The sequence below is a fragment of the Canis lupus genome, chromosome 25 (genome assembly GCF_011100685.1).
Source record: "Canis lupus familiaris isolate Mischka breed German Shepherd chromosome 25, alternate assembly UU_Cfam_GSD_1.0, whole genome shotgun sequence".
Classification (NCBI taxonomy): Eukaryota; Metazoa; Chordata; class Mammalia; order Carnivora; family Canidae; genus Canis; species Canis lupus.
The window spans coordinates 47506309-47527021 of NC_049246.1; the positions used below are offsets into that span (position 1 = coordinate 47506309).

Genomic DNA, 20713 nt, shown 5'->3' on the forward strand with positions numbered 1-20713 from the left:
CATGTTTCCTGAGTTCTGTGAGCTGTCTTAGCAAATTACTGAACCGAAGGGGGGAGTCCTGGGAACCCCAGTTGATAGCTGATGGGTCGGAAGTACAGGTGACACCCCGAGACTCGCGAATGGCATCTGCGGTGGGGGAAGCAGGCTTGTGTGACCCGGCCCTCAGTCTGCGGGGTCCGGTGCATCTCCGGGTCGTGTCAGAACCACGCTGAATTATGGGGCACCCAGCTGGTGGCGAGGATGACTGCGCGACGTGCGGAAAATGCACACACCTGGTGGCACAGGTGATGTGAACTTGTGAACTACTGTGAGTGTGGCAGGCGAGTGTGAGTCCAGGGAAGAAACATGGGAGGAAGTTTCTCGTAGCGCGCCCGTGCTCACTGCAGCATTTCTCGCAGTAGGCAAGATCCGCAAACAGCCTAAACACCTGCTACTGGGTATGTGGATAAAGAAGAGCTGGTGTAAACACACAAGAGAGTATTATTCAGCCGTAAAGAAGAAGGAAATCGTGCCGTTTGCAATAACACGGATGAACCTAGGGGACATGATGCTAAGTGAAATGAGCCAGACACAGATGGAGAAATGCTACAAAATTCTACCTGCACGAGGAATCTCACATGGTCAAGGTCCTAGGAGCAGAGGGTAGCATGGTGCTTGTCAAGGATCGGGGGGCGGTGGGGAGAAACCAGGTGGTTTTCAGTCCAAGGATAGAAAGTTCAGTTGTATGGATGAGCAAGTCCTAGAGATCTACCGCGCGGCACTCGGCCTGCAGTTAACAACACTGCGCCGTATACTTAGACATTTGCGAAGACGGCAGATCCTATCTTAAGTGTCTTTATCACACACACAATAAATAAAAGTAAAAAGAGTGAGAGGTGTTGAAAATTGAAAAAAAAAAATGCAGACTCTCAGTTCCCATCCAAGACCTTCTGACGGGTGGGGCCCAGCAACCCATGTTTTAAGAAGCTTTCTCGCTGATTCGGATGCAGGCTCCAGTTTGAGAGGCACTACAGTCTGGCCCAATATTTTTTTTTTTTAAGATTTTATTTATTTATTCATGAGAGACACAGAGAGAGCTAGAGAGGCAGAGACACAGGCAGAGGGAGAAGCAGGCTCCACGCAGGGAGCCCAACGCGGGACTCGATCCCGGGACTCCAGGATCACACCCGGAGCCCAAGGCAGGCGCTCAACTGCTGAGCCCCCCAGGGATCCCCAGTCTGGCCCAATATTAATTACGACCTTCAGCTGGAACTTCAGCCATTCCCTGCCCACTAGCTCAGCTCTGACTCGCGTATTCCCTCTGCTGAATCCCAGGCCTCGTGCTTGGTCGGGAAAGGACCAGATGAAGACATCACTGCCCTGTGCCCCAGAAAGCCTGTGGTCCCCCTGAAAAGCCTGTGGTCTAGTCGGACAGACAGAGCAGCACACAGAGCGGAGGGCCCGGGGGGCTGGGGGTCTAAGCTGGAGGGGTCCCCGGCCCACGGAAAGGGCGTCTCTTCACCGCACTCACCGGAGAGCCTCAAGGCCTGCATTTCAACCTGGCTGGGCACCAGATGGGCCACCGGATGGGCACTGGATGGGCCACCGGATAGGCCACCAGATAGCACCCTTGGATGCTGAGTGCTCTGAATCTGCTGTAGCGGGATGGCTGGTGCAACCCGTGTGACTTCACGCGGCAGGGTGGACGGTGCACCTGTCCGCGGGGCCTCGGTGGGTAACGCCGGGCCCTTATTTTCCCATCCCACCTCTTCTTACGTCCTGGGCTCCACCTGATGTGTTTCGCACCCAAAACAGACGCAGAAAAGTCACACACCTTCCGGTATGAGTCACCTGCCCGTGTTCCCATCCCCTCTCCAGACCACAGCTGCTCTTGAGGATTTCCTCGAGGATGCAAACTCCCCTCCCTGCGTGACCGAGCCTCTCCCCGTCCCCCGGAGCCTTCTTTGTCCATTCTGAAAGTCATTCATGCTCCGTGTAGGAAACTTGGAGTATAAAGGAAAGAACAAGCCGAGATCCGCTGTTGCACCTTCTAGTGATTTCTGTTCTCTGTCTTTAAAAGTCCTCAGAGGCACCAGTTCTGAACCCTGCCCTGAAACCAGTTCTGGTTTTACAAGACATTCATGTTTCTGCAAGTCTTCATGCAGCCGGGTTTCAGTTCTGCCAGTAAATACCGAGGTTTTAGCCAACTTCTCGCTTCTCTGAGCCCACTCTGGAATCTATAAAATAACCGGGGCACCCCAGGTCTCTAGAATCCCACGGTTCCTCTCCCTCCTTCTCCCAGCACAGAACCATCAGCGTGCTCACTGTGCAGATGTGTAGGAGGAGGGGAGGGAGAAGGAACCAGAAATAAGGAAAGCCCTGGGTTTCCAGGTGGTGTCTGACGAGCCAGGCGGCCTCGGACAACCGTCATCCTTTCCTACAAAATGACGCTGCACAAAGGAGTCAAGACACATGGGACAAGCTTCCTGCTTCTGGAATGCTCGGAACCAGGAGACACGCTTGGTGTTGTGGGAGCATCATGGCCTTTGGAATCCGGAGACCTGAGTAGGAATTCCAGCCCTGCCTCTCTTGAGCCATGCGACAGAGCCACTGTTGCAGACTTTCTAAGCCCTGGGATCCCCGAAGGGCACCCATGGGGAGATCCTGGAGCAGTTTCTCGTGTGGGAGCAGTGGTGAGGGCACGTGGGCGGGGACCAATGGACCTGCTTCTGAAGGAGAGGGTCGTGGTGGAGGCTAGTATGGGCCCGAGACCGCTGGAGGCCAGAGTGGGGAGGGACCCGGACAGCTCTCCGCGTGTGGACAGGACATTGATTTTCCCACGCCAACAGGGAACCAGTGTTCTACCTCCATCCAAACCACTCACCCTCAGCGAATTTCTGCTCATGGCCCAGGGCTCTGCTGGGCAGTGGGTATGGCCACACAGGTTCTAGAGTCCCCTCCAATGTGAGCTCCCGGAGCCCAGATTGGCATTAACCGGGGGAGCGAGAGAAGGGTCCCTCTGGATCCCGATACCTTAAAGCGACAAAGCTTAACTTGCAGAATTGTGCCCCAAAGGGCGAATTTTACTGCATTTCAATTATATTTTAATTTTAAAAATGAAATGAGCAAAGAAACAACACCCCACCCCACCCCCAGCCCCAAAACAAAGCATTCCAAGACCTCTTCCAGAGAGAATGCACATTTGCTGGTGATCTGTAGACGTGTCACTGCTCCGCCTGGGGATCTGAAGCACATTCCATGCTGTCTAATTTCTGTTTGCCTGCCCTGTTATTAACCCCTCGGCTCTGCCCTCACCCCCACCCCCGGCAGCCCCGCCTCTCCCCGCTCCCCCGCCAGCCAGTCTCTCTTTCTGGAGATCTGCAATGCAGCGTTTTGAAAAGATGCTTACAGCTGGGAATATGACGGCCCCGCTCCCCAGGAAGGAAAACTGCAAATTTTGTGTCTAGAAAATAAAGGCCTCCCTCTGTGCTTGAAATAATCACGGAGGGTGTGACGTGCACCACACAAGGCTCCGAGGATTTTATATGAATTAGTCTCTGTCGTCCTACCTGTGAGTTAGGCGCTATTAATAATCCTCATTTTAAGGTGAGGAAATGGGAGGCCCAGAGAGGTTAAGTAACTGGCTCAAGCAAGGTCACGCAGCCTGTAAGTCCTAGAGCTGGGGTTTCAACCCATGTTGCCTGGCTGTACAACCTCTACCCCCATGTGTGTGATTTATAATGTGTATGTTCATCATTGGTAAGATCACATAATAACATTAAGACAGTGACTGTGTCTACTACATTCCCAGCCAGGCCCACCCTGCTGAGGACCAAGATCATCCCAAGCCCCCAGAGCCTTCCCTCTTAACCCTCCCTTCCAACTGACCGTGTGCTGGCCTGGAAAAGGGACTAAGGCTACCTAATTTACATCTCTTCCAGATCCCTTAGGAGTATGTGGACTGAAAGGAGTCTGCTTTAATCCGAGAAGTGGCACTGGGCTGATCCCAGAGCCATCGCTCTGTCTGGGGTGTTACTCTCTGTACTGAAGGATGAGCTGGACGTCAGGCATAGTTTCCACACGCTGCGTAACAAAATTTAGGTGGAGAGGAAGTGGCAATGCTCCTTAACAGGACAATTTGCAAAGACCCGAAGGCTTGGGGTCAGCCCTAGTTTTCAGGTGTCCTGATGCCCCTGAGGCCAATGACACAGAGAGCTGCATCTCGGGTGATGGGAGCCCATGGGCCCAAGGGCTCCATTCTCACTTGCAATCCTGAGGGGTTGCAGGAGGGCACTTCCAAGATCCCTTGATGATACTGTCAAATCAAGCTTATTGATGGATTTTGAAATGTAATGACAGCTTATGACAGGTCCCACGCCAAGAGAAATGCCAACGATAGCAAGGTATTTTCTGAAGGCCAGTGTCCCTATGATTGCACTGTCCAATGTGGTACCACTCATGACGTGTGGCTATCGAAACTTAAATCTGAATTAATTAGAATAAAATAAAATACAAAATGCAGATCCCCAGTCATCCTAATTACCTTGCATGTGCTCAATAGACATACGTGGCTTAGGGCTACTACCTGGACTATGAGGAGCCAGGCCGATTCCAGCACCGCAGAAAGACCGATGGGCCAGGACTGGTCTAGAGCAAACTTGTGTAGCTCCCTCCTTCATCACGAATGCTACCACAGTTGGTGAAAAGGACACTGCTTCTCTCATAGCTGTTGAGGGTTATGGTCAACTGAGTAACGGTTCCCAAAGATATGGGGTCGTCATCCCTGGGACCTGTAAAGGTACCTTACATGGAAAAAGGGTCTTTGTAGATGTGGTTAAATTAAGGCTCATGAGACAGGGAGATTATCCTGGATTATCTGGGTAGGCCCTAAATGCAATCATCCCTCAGGGGACAGGAATACAGGACACTCAGAAGAGGAGGAGGCAGGGTGACCACACAGCAGAGCCTGGAGAGATGAAGCCACAAGCTTCATCTTGTGATGAACATTGGCCGCCTCCAGAAGCTATGAGAAGCAAGACACAGATTCTCCCTTAGAGCCTCTGGGGGCAGGGTGGGGTGGGGAGTCCCAGCCCAGCCCACACACACCTTTGATTTCACACTTCCGACTTCCAGAAATGGGAGAAAATAAATTTCTTTTGGTCTAAGCCACCAAGGTTGTGGTAATTTGTTACAGCAGCAACAGCAAATTCATGCAGGGGTTCAATTACCGTGTGAAGCACCAGGAGCTCCTGGCACCGAATGCTCAATAAATGTTATCATTATTATTTGAGATTAATACACACTGAATGTATCCAGTCTGCAAATGGTTCTAGTTAAAAGGGAGGCCAGTGGTGAGCTAGGGCAGTGGGTGGCCACATCTGAGCAGGGGCTCGGAGGGTATGAAGAGGGATGGAAAGTTAGGTAGAAGGAGCTGGTGCTTCCTTGACAAGCAACTGAAGCACCCACCTACCGAAACCGTGTTCCCAAGATGGCAATATTTGACAAAAACAGCTATTTTGATTAGTTCAGCCTGGACCAAACAAAACCTCCTGACTATCCGGAAGGTTCTCAGCTCCTGGAGCCTAAGTGTTGAACGAAGGGAAAAAGAGCACAGGAAGGAGCATCAAGGTGAATGCAGCAGGGAGCCTGGAGCCTCCCCCGCCCCTTGCCCTTCACTCCCCTGGGTGGGAAGGAGCCAGAAGAGTAACTAGGGCGACAGGGAGAGAGAATCAGCCACATCTTTACCATGACTACATATCCAAGGAAATCCAAGAGAATCATGTAAAAGACTAACTAGAAATAACCTGAGAGTTCATGTAGCTGATGGTGCAAATTCTATACAACGTACAACTGACAACTTGGGGAGCACAGTGAAGAATATTGTAGTAACTCTGAGGGGCGGGGGATGAGGGGGATTGCACCTGTGGCGAGCGCCGCATGATGGACAGGCTTGTCCGGTTGCTATGTTGCACACCTAGCATGATATTTTATGTCAACTACATTCCAGTAATAAAAAAATATGTATGTAAGTAAAATACATAATAACAGAATATAATAACAGAAAATGGTATCTGGAGAAAATCTCATTGAAAATAGGAATATACCTACAATATCATAACATCAACAAGGAATTTCTGGGGCCCAGGTGTTCCATCTGCACTGCCTCATTAGCCACCCTCAGCCACCTCAGGTGGCAGGTGTGGTGACCGCCCAGTGCACGTGGCCAGGGTGGGGCTCGGAGGCACCCAGGGCACGCAAAGTGGGCGATGGCTTCTCAACTGCCGTGTGATTTCTCTCTTTCTGTGTCTCTCTTCCTCTTTTTTTCTGGCTTTCTTTCAGGCCAGTGAAAAAATCAAAGGCACACGATAACTGAGAAGTCAGTATCGTAATAATGTAACCGAAACAGCTTTAGTATCAGTAACACAGGTGACTTCCTTTTAGAAATTGCTTAAAAGGGTGACGTCACAGAGCGAACCATACAGGACAAGACGGTTCACAGAAGAGATGCTACGGACAAAACCCAAAAGAGTCCGTCCCCCTCCCCCCCATTAATAAGATGGATTCAAATGGAAAGATTACCAAGAGGATTTTTCTTTTATCAATTTGGCAAAAGATGAAAAAGACCGTCATCGATTCATCCACTAGTACACCTGTGCTCTAGAAGGCTAAGCAATCATTAAAAACATCTTCTGGAAAATATTTTAAGGGCATGAGAAGACCCAATGTTAATTTTCAAAAAATTAAAAAAAGATTCATAGAAGTGAAATTAAGTACCTACGTGACACAAAAATGCGGAAGGAGATTCACCGAGAACTTTTACAGTAGCGACCTCGGCCTGCCGAGATCAGGAATGGTTTTAATTTTCCTCTCTAAACCCTTTCCTGTCTCATGCATTTTCTACTCAAGCATGTGCTGCTTTTAACATTGGCAAAACACGATTCCTTTAAAGTATTTCAAAAAATGACTTAAAAACCAAGTCCACTTTGGCAGCTCTAAGTATTGATTAAAGGAGCCCAGAATACGTATTCTAAATGGTGGGAGCCTAGATTAATTGTAACTTCTGGTAACCTTTCAAGCGGTCATTGTGTCCTCTCAGAATTTAGCCTGAGGACTGAGTTTTATGTTTCAAAAGATGGTTTTGGCTTTTTATTTGTCTTTGATTTGAAAAAGCAAGGAAAAGGATTTTATCAAAGTCCATCAGATGAATGTAATCCAATTACGAACATAAATTTGCAAAAAATAAAAAAAATAAGAAAAAGAAAATAAATTTGCCTTTGACCCGATGTTACTTTATTTTTTAATTTTTTAATTTTTTAATTTTTTTTGTATTTTTTTATTGGAGTTCAATTTGCCAACATAGAGCATAACACCCAGTGCTCATGGGGTGACTGGGTGACGGGCACTGAGGGGGGCACTTGATGGGATGAGCACTGAGCGAAGTTACTTTAAAAAAGAGGAATCTTTATGTCTTTGCGAATGATACCCAGCACACCTGTGGAGCTGCTCTAACTTGGCCTCCAAACCTTCAGGTCAGTGACGTTGGGATGAAGTGTTCTCGAGGGACTGGCCAGCGAGGCCTGGGTCTCCAGGGGAGCCTGCAGCCCCTGGCACGATGGAAGGGGCCCCCCCAGCATACACCAGGGCCTGCCTGGGTCTCCCGTGAGCTTTCCAAAGACACCTCACATTTACTGCGAGCCTCATGTTTCCCTATTCTTTTATCAAGGATGATCTCCAAGAGTATAATGCAGGCATCACATTAGCCTACTTTTTTGAAAATTAGGGTTTTAAAATTTTAAATATTTATTTTGGATTATCTCAAATGGATTGCTTTCTTTCTTTGCTTTCTAATATATTTGTAATGAGGCTTTTTTTTTAATTATAAAAATACTTTTTTAAAGAAAAGACTCCCAATAGCACAGAATATAAAATAAAAAGTAATATCACCACACCAGTCCCCAGACGTAGCCATGCTAACAGTTTCCAGTGTATCCTTCCAGAAATTTCTCCATGCACATACAAACATGTTTAATAAGTTAAACATGTGTATGAATATGTGGGTGTGTGTGGGTATATTTTATAGATTTCAGCTTATTCGGGGTTATAACTGTACACGGTGCTTTCGACTTGGTTTTGTCACCTACCAGTAAATTGGACTTTAAAACGTAAAGCATCGTTTCGTTTACAGGAAATGTATTTGTGGAAACCTATTCTCTGCAGCCCTCAGAGAAGGGGAGGGACCTTCCTGATGACTGGGGTTCGTGAACACACGGTGTATCATTCTCACTATGTGATTTCATCAGAAGATTCATTTCTTTCGAAACTATGCCTTTCCGCCTAAATTTCCACGATCGCCCCCAAATCACCCCAAGTATATTTCCTCTGGACACAATTATGTAATTGGATAAGAGTGGAACGCTGCGAGACCGTGGCTTGGCGGTTCACTGCTTACACGTGGAGTTCATACACCACTCCCTTCTCGGCTCCAGGCTTGTCCTCACCGGGCTTGCCACTGACTGGGGGAGGGACACGTGAGTGAGCACGTGGCTACAGCACCATAGAAACAGTAAAGGCCTAGTGTAGAGGTCTAAGCAACCTGTGTTTCTTCACAGCCCCTTGGGGGGTAGGTGTGAGTCTTGTCCTCAGGGTACAGATGGGAAACCGACCCACCGGGAAACTACATGACCTGCCCAAGGCTACCCACTGGTCTCCAGTCTGTGTTCTTAATCATTATGCAAACGTTCAGGGGCAGGAATGGTGGGTGCAGGGCTAGTCGGAACTCAAGCAGGAGACAGGGAGGAATTCTGGAGACTCTTCAGGGACGGTTTTCATAAAGAGTCTCAACTTGAAAATGAAGGTAGTGAGGCAGAAGAGGGGTAGGAGGAAGCAAGAGGAGATGGATGAGTGAGGACACTGCCTGAGTCCTTGAGCCTCAGCCTCTAGGGCTCTTGATGAGGGAGGAGGTGAATGCTGAGACCCTAGCAGAACTCCCAGAGTGGCTGAGTAGAATCTAGGAACATCTGGGCTGTGCTTCTCTTCCTGCTGTGGGCAGCATGGTGGATGGGGTTGGAGCTGGTCGGATGGCAGTGAGGAGGAGGGGACTCAGTCAGTGAGGGTCTGAAGGAGCCTGCCCATGCCCCAAGGCTTGGGCATGACACCACCTGTGCTCCTGGGGGACGTGGGGTTCCCAAAAGAACCAGCATCCCCGCAAAGGTGCACTCAGAAACAAGAGGCCAGGATTGCGGGTGCTCAGTACTGGGGGCCTGTGGCAGAAATCACAGAAGGAAGCCCTCAAGGACCAGGTGGGATGGCCACCCTGTGTTGGGCCAGATAACTCCACCGCAATCCTGTGGGACCTGGCCAGGGCATGGACAACAGCACGTGCCCAGACATTGTTCACTCATTATCCAGCCCCCAGTGGTTGGCGTGAGGGCTTAATTTCCCTTTGTCGTCAGATGCCATAAGGAGAAGAGTGGTACAGTACTCTTGAGAGGCATTTGCATTGACTCCAAATATACTCAAAACAGACAGTTAACCTGAAAGGGACTATTTCAAACCAGAAGACACTGAGTACCTATGATGGGCAAAGCTAAGTTTTTCTTAGTCTGTGAGCAGAAGAGGGGACAGTTCAAGGATGGGAAGTTAGTGATGGGAATACTGGGTTTTGATATTTGGATAACAGAAAAACAAGCTATTTAAGAACTAGAAAACACTGATATCTTTGCTGATATAACACCATTACATTTTAATGGGATTATATATAATTAATATATATATATAGACACATAAAGTGTACAGTTTGATAAGTTCTGACTATACCCATGAAACTGTGACCAGAATGGAGGGCAGACAGAACAAGATGGAGAAAGGAGAGCCAATGTGCACATATATGCCTCCCTCTCTGTTAAGAGCTTTATTTACCTCGTTATGATCATTCTTGGCACAGAAATAATACGAGCATTTTAAATATCTTTTCATTGAAAATGTCCCATTTTGCTATAACATATCCTTGACAACAAAGATATAAAAAGAAAAGCTCACCAGTTTAATCAATTTTGAAGGTTTAAAAATCATCAGGATTTTAAAATTGTATTTGTATAATAAAGGACAGAACTCCCCAGCTGAAAGTGATTAATTGCTATATCAAACATTCATAAAGTTTGTGATAAAACTTAAGTGTGATTGAGGGAACAGGACATTTGAATCCCATACAAAGTTACCGCAAGAGGGTATATGATGGCTGAGATGTTTCTAAATTGTTCTAAAAGTAACTGATAGATAGTTGATATCTATTGCTGCATAACATGTTATATCAGAACACATTAGTGACAGAAACAATGCACGTTTATGTGGTCATTGTTTCTGTGGGGAGGGACCAGATGTGGATGCACTGGGTTCCCCTGCCTCTATGTCTCTCACCAGGCTGCAGACCAAGTGTCAGCTGGGGCTGTGGTCTCATCTGAAGGCTCACCTGGGGGGGGGGCGGAATCCACAACCAAGGTCATCACGTGGCTGTGAACAAAAGTTAGTACTTCCCAGGCTGCTGGAGTGAGGCCCTTGGTTCCTTCCTTCATGGGTCTCTCTCCTGGCCAGCTCAATGCAGGGCAGCCGAATTTCTCAGAGTGGGAGGTGGGGGGGGGGGCAAGAGAGGCAGGCCAGAAGGCAGTGACACTCCATTACTTTTGCCCCTGTTTTTCCTTCAGAAGGATGTTTTGGGTCTAGATCACACTCAAGGGGAGGACATTACAAGGAGCAAAAGGTGAGGTCACTGGAGGTCATCTCAGAGGCTGTTCACCATGGTTATGAATATTTTTAATGTAATATTTTGAGAAGAAGTTTCATTTTTTGTTGCAGATAGTTACATTCTCCAGTTCTGATAAGCTAACCAAAGTTGGTATCTGAGCATCTCTGAGCCCAACGGGATGTGGCACATTACCCGTTAAACGGAACAGATGGCCAGGTCTGGGCCCCACGGCTCCCGGGATTGATCACTACAATCCACCCTCTTGTCTCCCCCTCTTGAAATAAAATAGATTTAAAAAATTTCTCTAATTAAATTTTCTACAAAATGTTTGTCCCACTGTGTAGAAATTTCTGTGTTCCCTGAGTGTTTGTTCTACTATGTGCGCTTCTCTAAAAATGAATACTTTCCAAAAATGCTCTTTTGTAAGCAAGCTTTAAATCACTTAACATTTCACTTAGGAGCATTAAAAAAGATGCTTCATACAGGAAGGCTTGGGGGCCTTGTCCCCAGAACTACTATCCACCCAACATTTCAAGGAGGCTCAGGGCCTCTGTGACAGGTCACAGATTAAGCAGCTGTCTCAGAGAATTCTGACAGAGCAGAGCTGTGATTGAGAATCTCAAGGCTCATGCAAGTGGAGAGGCTGACCAGACCCCAGAGGGGAAGGCCACAGGACCAGCTTGTGCCTGGACCCCTTGGCTCCAGACAGACCCTGACCCATGAAATCCATCCATGACATTCAATTCCATGCAATAATAGGAGCATCCTATGGCCCTTATTTTTAAAAATACCAATACCAAACACCAGCCCAAAAAGCAATCTCATTAAAAAAAAATTAGTTCCTGAATGCTTAGCCTTGACATTTCACTCTATTAACACAAAGCCCAAAGCTCCATGAATCTATATGGACATGCTGCGGTGCTTGAAAATATATAAGAGCCTCAACCTCTATAGAGGAGACGGTCAGGATACAGCTCTGTGCTGCTGGCATTTACCTGCATTCGATGAACCAATGCCGGATCTGGTCTTGAAGGTTCTCCTTGATATCTGGACCTTCTAGTAATTTCAGGTCATCCTTGATTGTAACCAAGGCTTCTTTGTAGTTCGTCTCGTGCTTTATCTGCATCTCATTCCTCAGAGAGGCCACCTTTTCAGCCTGGATGACTGTAGCACTGACTTCATTAAACAGAGGAGGTGGATTCTGAAAACACAAGCAAAAAAGGTTTGAGATCATAAAGGTTATTGTGCTGGTAAAGGGCATCGGACACCAATGAAGTATGTCAACATCTTTGATGCTGCCTTATCAAGGCCTACGAGAAATACATACAAAACAAGAGAATCAGATCTAAATCCGAGGAAGCGATTCACCACCATGGGGAGGAAAGATGGAGATCCCTTATTACTGTTTCCCAGAACCTGGGGGGCGGAAGCTAGCTTGAAAAATGTATAGTCAATACATGATGAAAAAATACTGTTCAAATTCCAGAAAGTAAAGCTTTTGCAGATCTTCAAGGTTGATGGGAGAGCAAAGAATATAGAGGAAGAAAGTATTTGAAGTGAGACTGGTGAAAAGTTTGGGTGCTCTGATTTCAAGAAAAGCTACCTCCAACCCAACTCTGCAAACATCCTTTCTATTGTTAAAGTTCTCCCAAGTAGGAAATTCTCAGATGACCCCACACATTCAGCACATTCGGTGCTAACATCTTTTTGTTAGAATGTTTTCCTTCAAAATCTGTTGGTTAGCAAGTCAACAGAAGCTGGCTATTAAGCACCAATCAAATGCACAGCACTGGTCTATCACCAAACGTCTCTAGGCGTGTAGCAGGAGAAAACACAAAATCACTTTGAGGGGCGCCTGGCTGGCTCAGTCAGTCTAGCATGGGACTCCTGATCTGATCTCAGGGTCGTGAGTTCAAGCCCCACGTTGGGTATTTTCTACTTAAAAATAACAACAACAAAACAAAAACAACAAAAATACAATCCAAGTCATTTTGAGACATAATTCTCATTCTCTAGAATCTCCAAAGAAATGGAGTTGGCAAGAGAAGAGGAATGTACCACATAGTAGGGAACAAGGTCAGATAACCTAGACAACCACAACATGGGTTTGGATGGACATTGTGAACTGGAAGGGACTTGGAGAAGGCAAACAAGTATGAGGTGGTGGTGCCTCTGCAAGCTTAAGGACTGTTTCCTTCACAGATAAAGGATCTGGGCTCTAAGAAGAACAGAGTCAGCCCCGGCCCTTTAGCAAATGAAGGGCATATTGAGTGGTGTGCTGGAGCCAGCCCACGACAGCTCATGAGAGCCAACTGACACATTTTCTAGAATTTTGCAAGCTGGTAGTTAAATACAGCCATTTTAAAAATGCTAAGTTGCATAAACTTACAATCAAGCAAATTATATTACAAAGTTCTCCATACTCCAAACTCATTACTTCCTAATTAGTTTGCTGGGTCTTAGTATATCGTCAATGTTCTTGATGTTCTTTATGTTTGTTGTATCTCTACGGCGAAAATACTATATGATGGTGTGCCAGGATGCCTATCTTCCCAAAGGGGTTATTCCCGCTACTAGCTTGAATGGGCCATCATGGGAATATCTACACCATGGAAATTAGCAGATGCTATTTAAATTTAACCCTAAGTCATTCTGATTTCTCAGTTTACTCTTCATCTTTCTTGTTTTCATTTTGCTGAAATGTGCCCATGAGTGTAAGAGTCACAGTGGATGCACACTGCCGTGAACCTTCTCAGTGCTTGCCTTTCTGACGTGCTCCTTGGGCCCTTCCCACCTGAATGGCACCGTGGCAGCTTCCTTGGAGGGGACATCTAGCATGCAGAGCCCCCAGTGACTTGCTCCTGCTTTGTCCTCAGAGCTCTGAACGTTTATTGAAATGCGTCTAGGTGTGGGCAGGTCCTCACTCACCATATTCTCCCTTTGGTGGGTCCGTTCAACGTAAAAAATTATGTTTCCATCTGTGAAGATTTCCCTTCTGTTACTTCCTTTCCCCCTACTTCTCTCTCTGCAACAAATATTAGATAAAATGCCAGGCCACCAGAATAATCTCCTGCAACTCTGAACTTTTGTCTTATATGCCCCATCTCCCCTTTACCTACTTGCACTATGTTATAGGTGGGTTCTTGAGCTTTATCTTCCAGAACTAATTTGGTTTTCAGGGATGTCTGGGAGGCTCAGTGGTTGAGCATCTGCTTTTGGCTCAGGGCCTGATCCCAGGGTCACCAGATAGAGTCCCTATCCTGGCTCCCCACAGGGGCCCTGCTTCTACCTCTGCTTATGTCCCTGCCTCTCTCTGTCTCTCATGAATAAATAAATAAAATTAAAAAAATTCGTTTTCAGTTATGTCCATTTATTATTTGGGATTAATATTTAATATTTTTTGGGGGAGGGGTTATTGTTTTGCCTTTGCGAGCCTTCTTTTCATTTCCTTGGAATTCTATCTTATTTATAATATATTTGCTCCTTTCTTGTTTTTAGTAGTCATTTTGTTTGGGGACTTTTTTTTTAGATGCAACATATCCTCAAATACACTGGTGAGTCATTTTTTCCAAATTTTCTTTTTTTTTTTCTTAAAATTTGGGAGAGCTTAAAAATAAAATAGATTCCCAGTTTTATCCTGGTAGCGAGGAAGGATGAAGAAACTAGTAGTTTTGGAAAATCTTCAGATGATTCTGATAATTATCCAGGTTAGGGTTCAGTAACCTGTTGCCCACAGGTCGAACTGGACCCAAATGCATGTTTTTGTAAATAAAGCTATACTGGATCCCAGCCAAGCCCAGTCATTTACATACTGTCTGTGGCTGCTTTCACAGTCGAAGGACAGTGTTGAATGGTTGTGGCAGAGATTGTCTGGCCTGCAAAGCCTAAGTGATGACAAAGAAGGAGAAGGGGGCAGAGGAGGAGGAGGAGGAGGAAGAAAGGGAGGAGTTGTTTAATAGAAGAATCACAGAAGATGTAGATATTGTTTGCTGAGGAAGTACAGACTCACACTACAGAAGTGAACCCTCAATCCCTAAATAATCCTGTCAGGCAGGTATTTGTATAATACAAAGAAATGAACCAGAGAGGCTAATTAGCTTTCCCAAATTCATATGGCAGAGGCAGGAAACAACTCCTGGTTTATCTGACCCAAAGCCATGCTCTGGGGTTTGGGACAGAAGCCTGGGTGCAAGATGAGGCTCAGCCAACTGCTACCTCTGTGACCTTGTAAAAGTCAGTGACATGGTCGTGGCTCAGTTTCCTCGTCTTTGACGAGTACAGCATCAGATTGTGAAGACTCAGTGGAACACTGTACATGAGGCTCTGCTACAGAGCCTGGCCCAGAGGGACCCCTCAGTGCATTTACTGCCATTGTTATGGCGACTGTCACCATAAGGTCAGGTGTGCTAACGTCTAAGCGCGTGAACCCAGGGATGCTCGGGGCTACTGTACAAAGAAAACTGCAAGGATAAGAGAAAAACAGTAAAGTTCATCTCAAAAGCTTTGAAACAAATATAGGACAAAATTCAAGTATAGGACAAAATTTTGCCTTAGTTACAAAGGACACTAACAAAATTATAAATTGAAATCAATTAGTTAGAAAAAAGATATTCTTAAAGACTCAATTGATGCCCTATATCAAAATGAATTCCACATGAATGCAATACATAATTGTAACAAGTATGCATGTACGCACACACAGTCACACACCACACAATTTCCAAGAGATACTTACGAATCTCTGGGAATAATTTCTCGACTAGAAACCACACTTGAGATGCCATTAGAATACAGCACCCACTTAACAACACAAAGTCGGTGAAAAAGATGAAAAAAAATTATACATATAATATTTTAAAAATATGCCTTAGAAAGTCTAAGGAACTAATCCAATGATCTGAGTTCAGAATAATGAAAACGTACAACTTTCATGGTAGGAAAAAAAATGCTAAAACCACTTTAAAAGTGAATCTAGAATGAAAATTATAGGATCACTTGAAAGAACAATGTTAAGAACAAATGAAGTAAATTCCCTCCCTATGCAGGTGTTCAGGGCATGGCTATATTATGTATCTTGTGCCAAAACACACAGAGAGAAATTTTCTTTATCTAATCATTTAAAAAAATACCCAACTCTTATATCTTCCAGGTGATAGCGTTTGCATTTAAATGTATGAAGTGGGAGTTTATAATGCACAGAGCAATTTTTATCGGATCTCTCCAATGATTATTTTAAAGTTCATGGTTTTCATGAAGATGTTAAAATAGATCTCTACTGTGAATGACCCAAATTTCTTCTTTGTCTGTGATGAATGTGCTAAAGTGTTTTGAGGTCTTGCATCCATTTTCTGATCCTCTACTCTGTCAACCAATCGCATGCTATTGCTTTATTCCCAATAACGTTGCTCTTATGGTAATTCAGAGCGGATTTCTTTGGCAGATGTACATGGATAAACTATAGTGTAGCTGGTCTTTCCCCCTTTCATGCCCTAAAAAATGAAGCAATGAGTAAGTGGCTCTGATTTGGGTTTTGGCAATAGCTCTATGACACTATGAAGCATTCCTCCCACTTCCTAGCACTTCCATGATCTCCGAGTGGGCAGAGAAATCTCTCAGCTCTTGCTGGATTTTTCTAATGCGATGCTAGTGGCGTGGTGCTCTGTCCTCTGCATTCTCTTTCTACATTTCCTTGCTGATGTTCACATCCATTTTGGAGGCAGAAATGAGGACGTGACCATCCCATTGAACAGATGAGGACACTGAGGATCGTAACTAAGTGGCCCTCCCAAGTCATTCTACCTTAATGAAGAAGCTGGCAGGAAGGTTTCCAGATTCTTTCCGTTCTATGTTTCTCCTATTACACCATGCTGTGCCGTTAATATGTGTGTATTCATGCATGGTTCTTGGTATATAGACTTTCTCCCACAAAAAAAATACATTTGGGGTCATTTGTAGCTTCTTTCTCTAGTCGCTTTTGAATTTAAAGGTTATAATATATTTAGGTCCTATGTTAATGAGCAGCTTTTCCTTTGGGCTAAAACATCTTTTCCTCGTTAGCAACTTTGGTCATATGGAATTCAAATTTGTTAACTCACCGCGTAAACAGCAACTCATTTAAAAATAAATTACGAATATTAGAGGGAAATAGAGAACATGATAATACACTATATATTGAAATACATCAGCTGTAGAATAATGCATCTTAATGAAGGCTTCCCATGTGAATAAACCATTATATTTACAAGCTTTCCACAGTTAATGACCCGGAACGGGATAGCGAAACCTACGTTGATAGCAAGGTCCTCTGTCAGCAAAAATATACATATTAATAATTGATGTTGCTGTTAAAATAGGACATCTGATGATGCTTCCCGGGTTTGTGGGGAAATAGGACGCCACGGTCCATTAACTTAAAATGCTTATCTAATGTTTGATGGGCTTTGTCTTTAAAAATCCTTGTTCAAATTAAGTCAGATAAAATGGACATTTGTCCACATGAAGATCTGTTCAATTTATCAGTCACAAATATATGGGCAGATGACTGATTTAACGCCGGCAACTTTCTCCAGAAGCCCATCGTCTTGGGCGTGGGGGTCGGTGTGGCTTCCTTGTGGGGCTTTGTTGTCACTGAGGGCAAAGCGAGGAGGGGAAGGGGAAGCATCTCCTCCAAGCAAATGGCCATCCTGTGAAATCTCTTGCTGTCGTCCACGCAGAGATTAATTAGCGCCAGGCCTACTGAACGCAGCGTGGGTTGGGGTTCATTAGGAAGCATTTAGAGGCAGCTCGGTGGGCTCCCCACTCCCACCACGCGTTTCCTGCTCTAATTTTGCACACGGAATGAATGCCTCATGCTGTGAAGGGAGCTGCTCTGCGGTTGGGCCATTTCAAGACGGTGTGTGGGGTGCTCCTTAGTTTATGAAAATAAGCCATTGTGTCCCATCATTTCATTTAGAGCAACGCATCTCTATTTGCACGTCTGTGTTTATACAAATATACCTGCTTGTAAAGACGAACCCAGCAGCACAAGTGGGGAAAAGACTGTACGCAGAGCCACAGCCAATGGTTTTCTTGGGTCCTCTGCTCAGAGTGGTGATGGTAGGTCCTGGTTTTAGGATGCTGCAAGTTTAGTGAGTGCAAAACTATGAAATAATAATTTTTTTCCTTTTTTTTTTTTCCAGCCCGCGAACCTAACTTCTAAACATGGTTTAGTAATTTTAAGATGTGCTAAATTAGGAGCGGAGCCGGAATGGTCAAGTTGAGTTTCCAACTGATTAGTGATGGAAGCTTCAGCTGCTACTTTTGTGTCTTACTTTTTAAAAAAATATTTTTTAAAATCAACACTTTGATGATGGCACTTCTGGGAATGAGGCATGATTTTAAGTGATTTACAAATATTAACTAATTCATTCCTCCTAATAAATTTATGAGTAGGTGGCACTATGATCTTCATTTTATTATTTTATTTCTTAAAAATATTTTATTTATTTATTCATGAAAGACACAGAGAGAGAGATAGAGAGGCAGAGACACAGGCAGAGGGAGAAGCAGGCTCTATGCAGGGAGCCCGATGGGGGACTCGATCCCAGGACCCCAGGATCATGCCCTGAGCCGAATGCAGATGCTCAACCGCTGAGCCACCCAGATGTCCCTGATCTTCATTTTATATGAGAGGAAGCTGAAGTTTCTGGAGGGTCAAGGAGCTTGTCCAGCATCACATAGCCATTCGGTGGGAGACTGGGGCTTTGGCCCGAGGGCTGTTTCTGGCATCTCTGCTCTTACCCTCTATGCATGGCTTTGTCTTCTGGCTTAATGCATCTTGTCTGAAAATGGTTTTTTTTATGGGTATTATAGATCATACTTTTTAAGAAAATGTGCATTTGTAATTTTGATAGATATTGCCAGTCTGCCTCGCAAACATGTTACTAGATTTATTATCCCAACAGTGTAGGACAGAGTCTGTCTTTCGACACTTTGCCAATATGGTGACATTAACCCTTTTAGTCTTTGCTGACTTAAATAGATTAAAAAAAGGCAATTAGTAAGTATTTTTGGATCATGAATGATGTGAACAAATAAACCCATGATATTAAACCATTTGAGGAAAAGCAACAGCTAACACTCACCTAGTGTTCCCCATGTGCAATGTGAAAGCCACTGTTTTAAAAGCTTTACAGATAGCAATTTCTTGAGGAATCAACACAAATCTACAACCAAGGTGCTAAGACCATCTCCATATTGCAGATGTGGAAATCGCGGCACAAACAAGTCAAGTCGCCACCCCAGTTCCCAACAGCTAGGATCCCACAGATCCTAGAACCAGGATCTGAACACAGGCAGGCTGGCTCCAGAGTTCTCAGCCTTAACAACTCTACTGGCTGCATTAACAGACTATGTAATGGGCCCTAATCCAAGATAGATACAGACAAACGTCCTGTCCTAGGATGGAGGTATAGGAATCCTGGGATCAGGTAACAAAGGGAGGGTAAGGAAAAGAACTCTTTTCATCATGTAATTTCTGATGATCTGGGGATCCGGGACAAGAGTAAAGCAGAATCACAACAGTAACAACTTAAAATCCAACTAAAAGTTCTCAAGTAACTAGACTGGAAGATCCCATTTAACAGAAAACGATGTCCTGCCTCCAGTTCTGACCTCCATGCTCTGCCTAAGAGCCTTTCATGCACACCTGTAGTGGGGGCACTGCCTTTCTTGGTTTGTGAAATTTTTTTCTGGTGCAACACACATAGCGTGGGTGGTGTGTGGGCAGCACCCACTGCCTCGGGGGTCTTCAGAATTCTCCTCTCACAGTTATCTGATGTGGGGAGGTGGCTGCGGATTAGACCCGGACCCCACGGGCTGCTCCAACTCCACTGTTTTTGAGATCCTACTTTTAACACACTAATTTCAAGTTCATAAATCTGAGCAGCAAATAACAAAGGCCAAGAGAGTTTGTATTGGGAAATCGGCGGCGTGTGTATTTTATCCAACAACTTATTTTGGAATATATTCTGTTTTGTTCCATGGAAAAGTTATCACGTTTCTTCACGATTCAGTTGTTGTGACGATGTACTGTAATCTTCCACGATGATTGGTGTTGGCCACGATTCCTTGAAGGCATATCCCATCCCAAGCTCCAGGACAGGCCCTCTACCTATAATTTCTCTTGAAGCTTTTCTAACAGCTCTGTGAAATAGGTAGCATCATCCTGCTCTTACAGAAGAAGAAACTGAGGCTTGGGAGAGGGTAACAAGCATGTTGCTCTATGACTTCCACCAGCCCCCGTGGTAGAGCTGGGTGCACATTCCCAGCTGGCCACCCCTGATGCCTGGCTCCTTATTAACATGGCAGAGCAAACCCTCCAAAGCTGGTGCCTAAAGACATGCATTCATTTCTAAGATGTTGCCTCCCCTAGGGACACTTAAGGAACAGCTCATTTGCCTTTAAAAAGCAAAATAAAACTAAAACAAGGCAAAACAGAACCCCACATATGATGACAAATCCTATTTGGGGGGAATAAATTCATTTCTAGAAACAAACGTCATCTGAAGACAACTGTAATGAGTTATGTACATGACCGCGTTGGATGACGTGGGTTTTTTTTTTTTTAATTTTATTTATTCATGAGAGACACAGAGAGAGAGGCAGAGACATAGGCAGAGAGAGAAGCAGACTCCCTGCAAGGAGTCTGACATGGGACTTGATCCCAGGACCCCGGGACCACACCCTGAGCCAAAGGCAGACACTCAACCACTGAGCCACCCAGGTGCCCCTAAAGAAAATCCATATTTTCAACAAATGTGCTAGAACAATTTGCCATCCATTTGTTTTTTTTTTTTTTCATCCATTTGTTTAAATAATGAACTTCAGTTCATACCACATATTTTTTTTTAAAGATCTCAAAATGGAGTAAAGACCTAAATGTAAGAACTATAACCCTTCTAAAAGAAAACATATGAGGAAATCTTAGTAACAGGGGGTTCTTAATGATAACAT

The 20713-nt window shown here is 45.0% G+C and overlaps 1 protein-coding gene across 2 annotated transcripts in view; it reads right to left on the reverse strand.

Moving 5' to 3' along the window:
• Nucleotides 1-20713, reverse strand: part of IQCA1 (IQ motif containing with AAA domain 1) — a 146546-nt gene that overhangs the window by 97456 nt on the left and 28377 nt on the right. For both annotated transcript variants that reach the window (XM_038574286.1, XM_038574288.1), the window contains exon 6: nt 11716-11921. In XM_038574286.1, coding sequence (XP_038430214.1) covers nt 11716-11921 — 206 coding nt within the window. The remainder of the gene's footprint in view (nt 1-11715; nt 11922-20713) is intronic.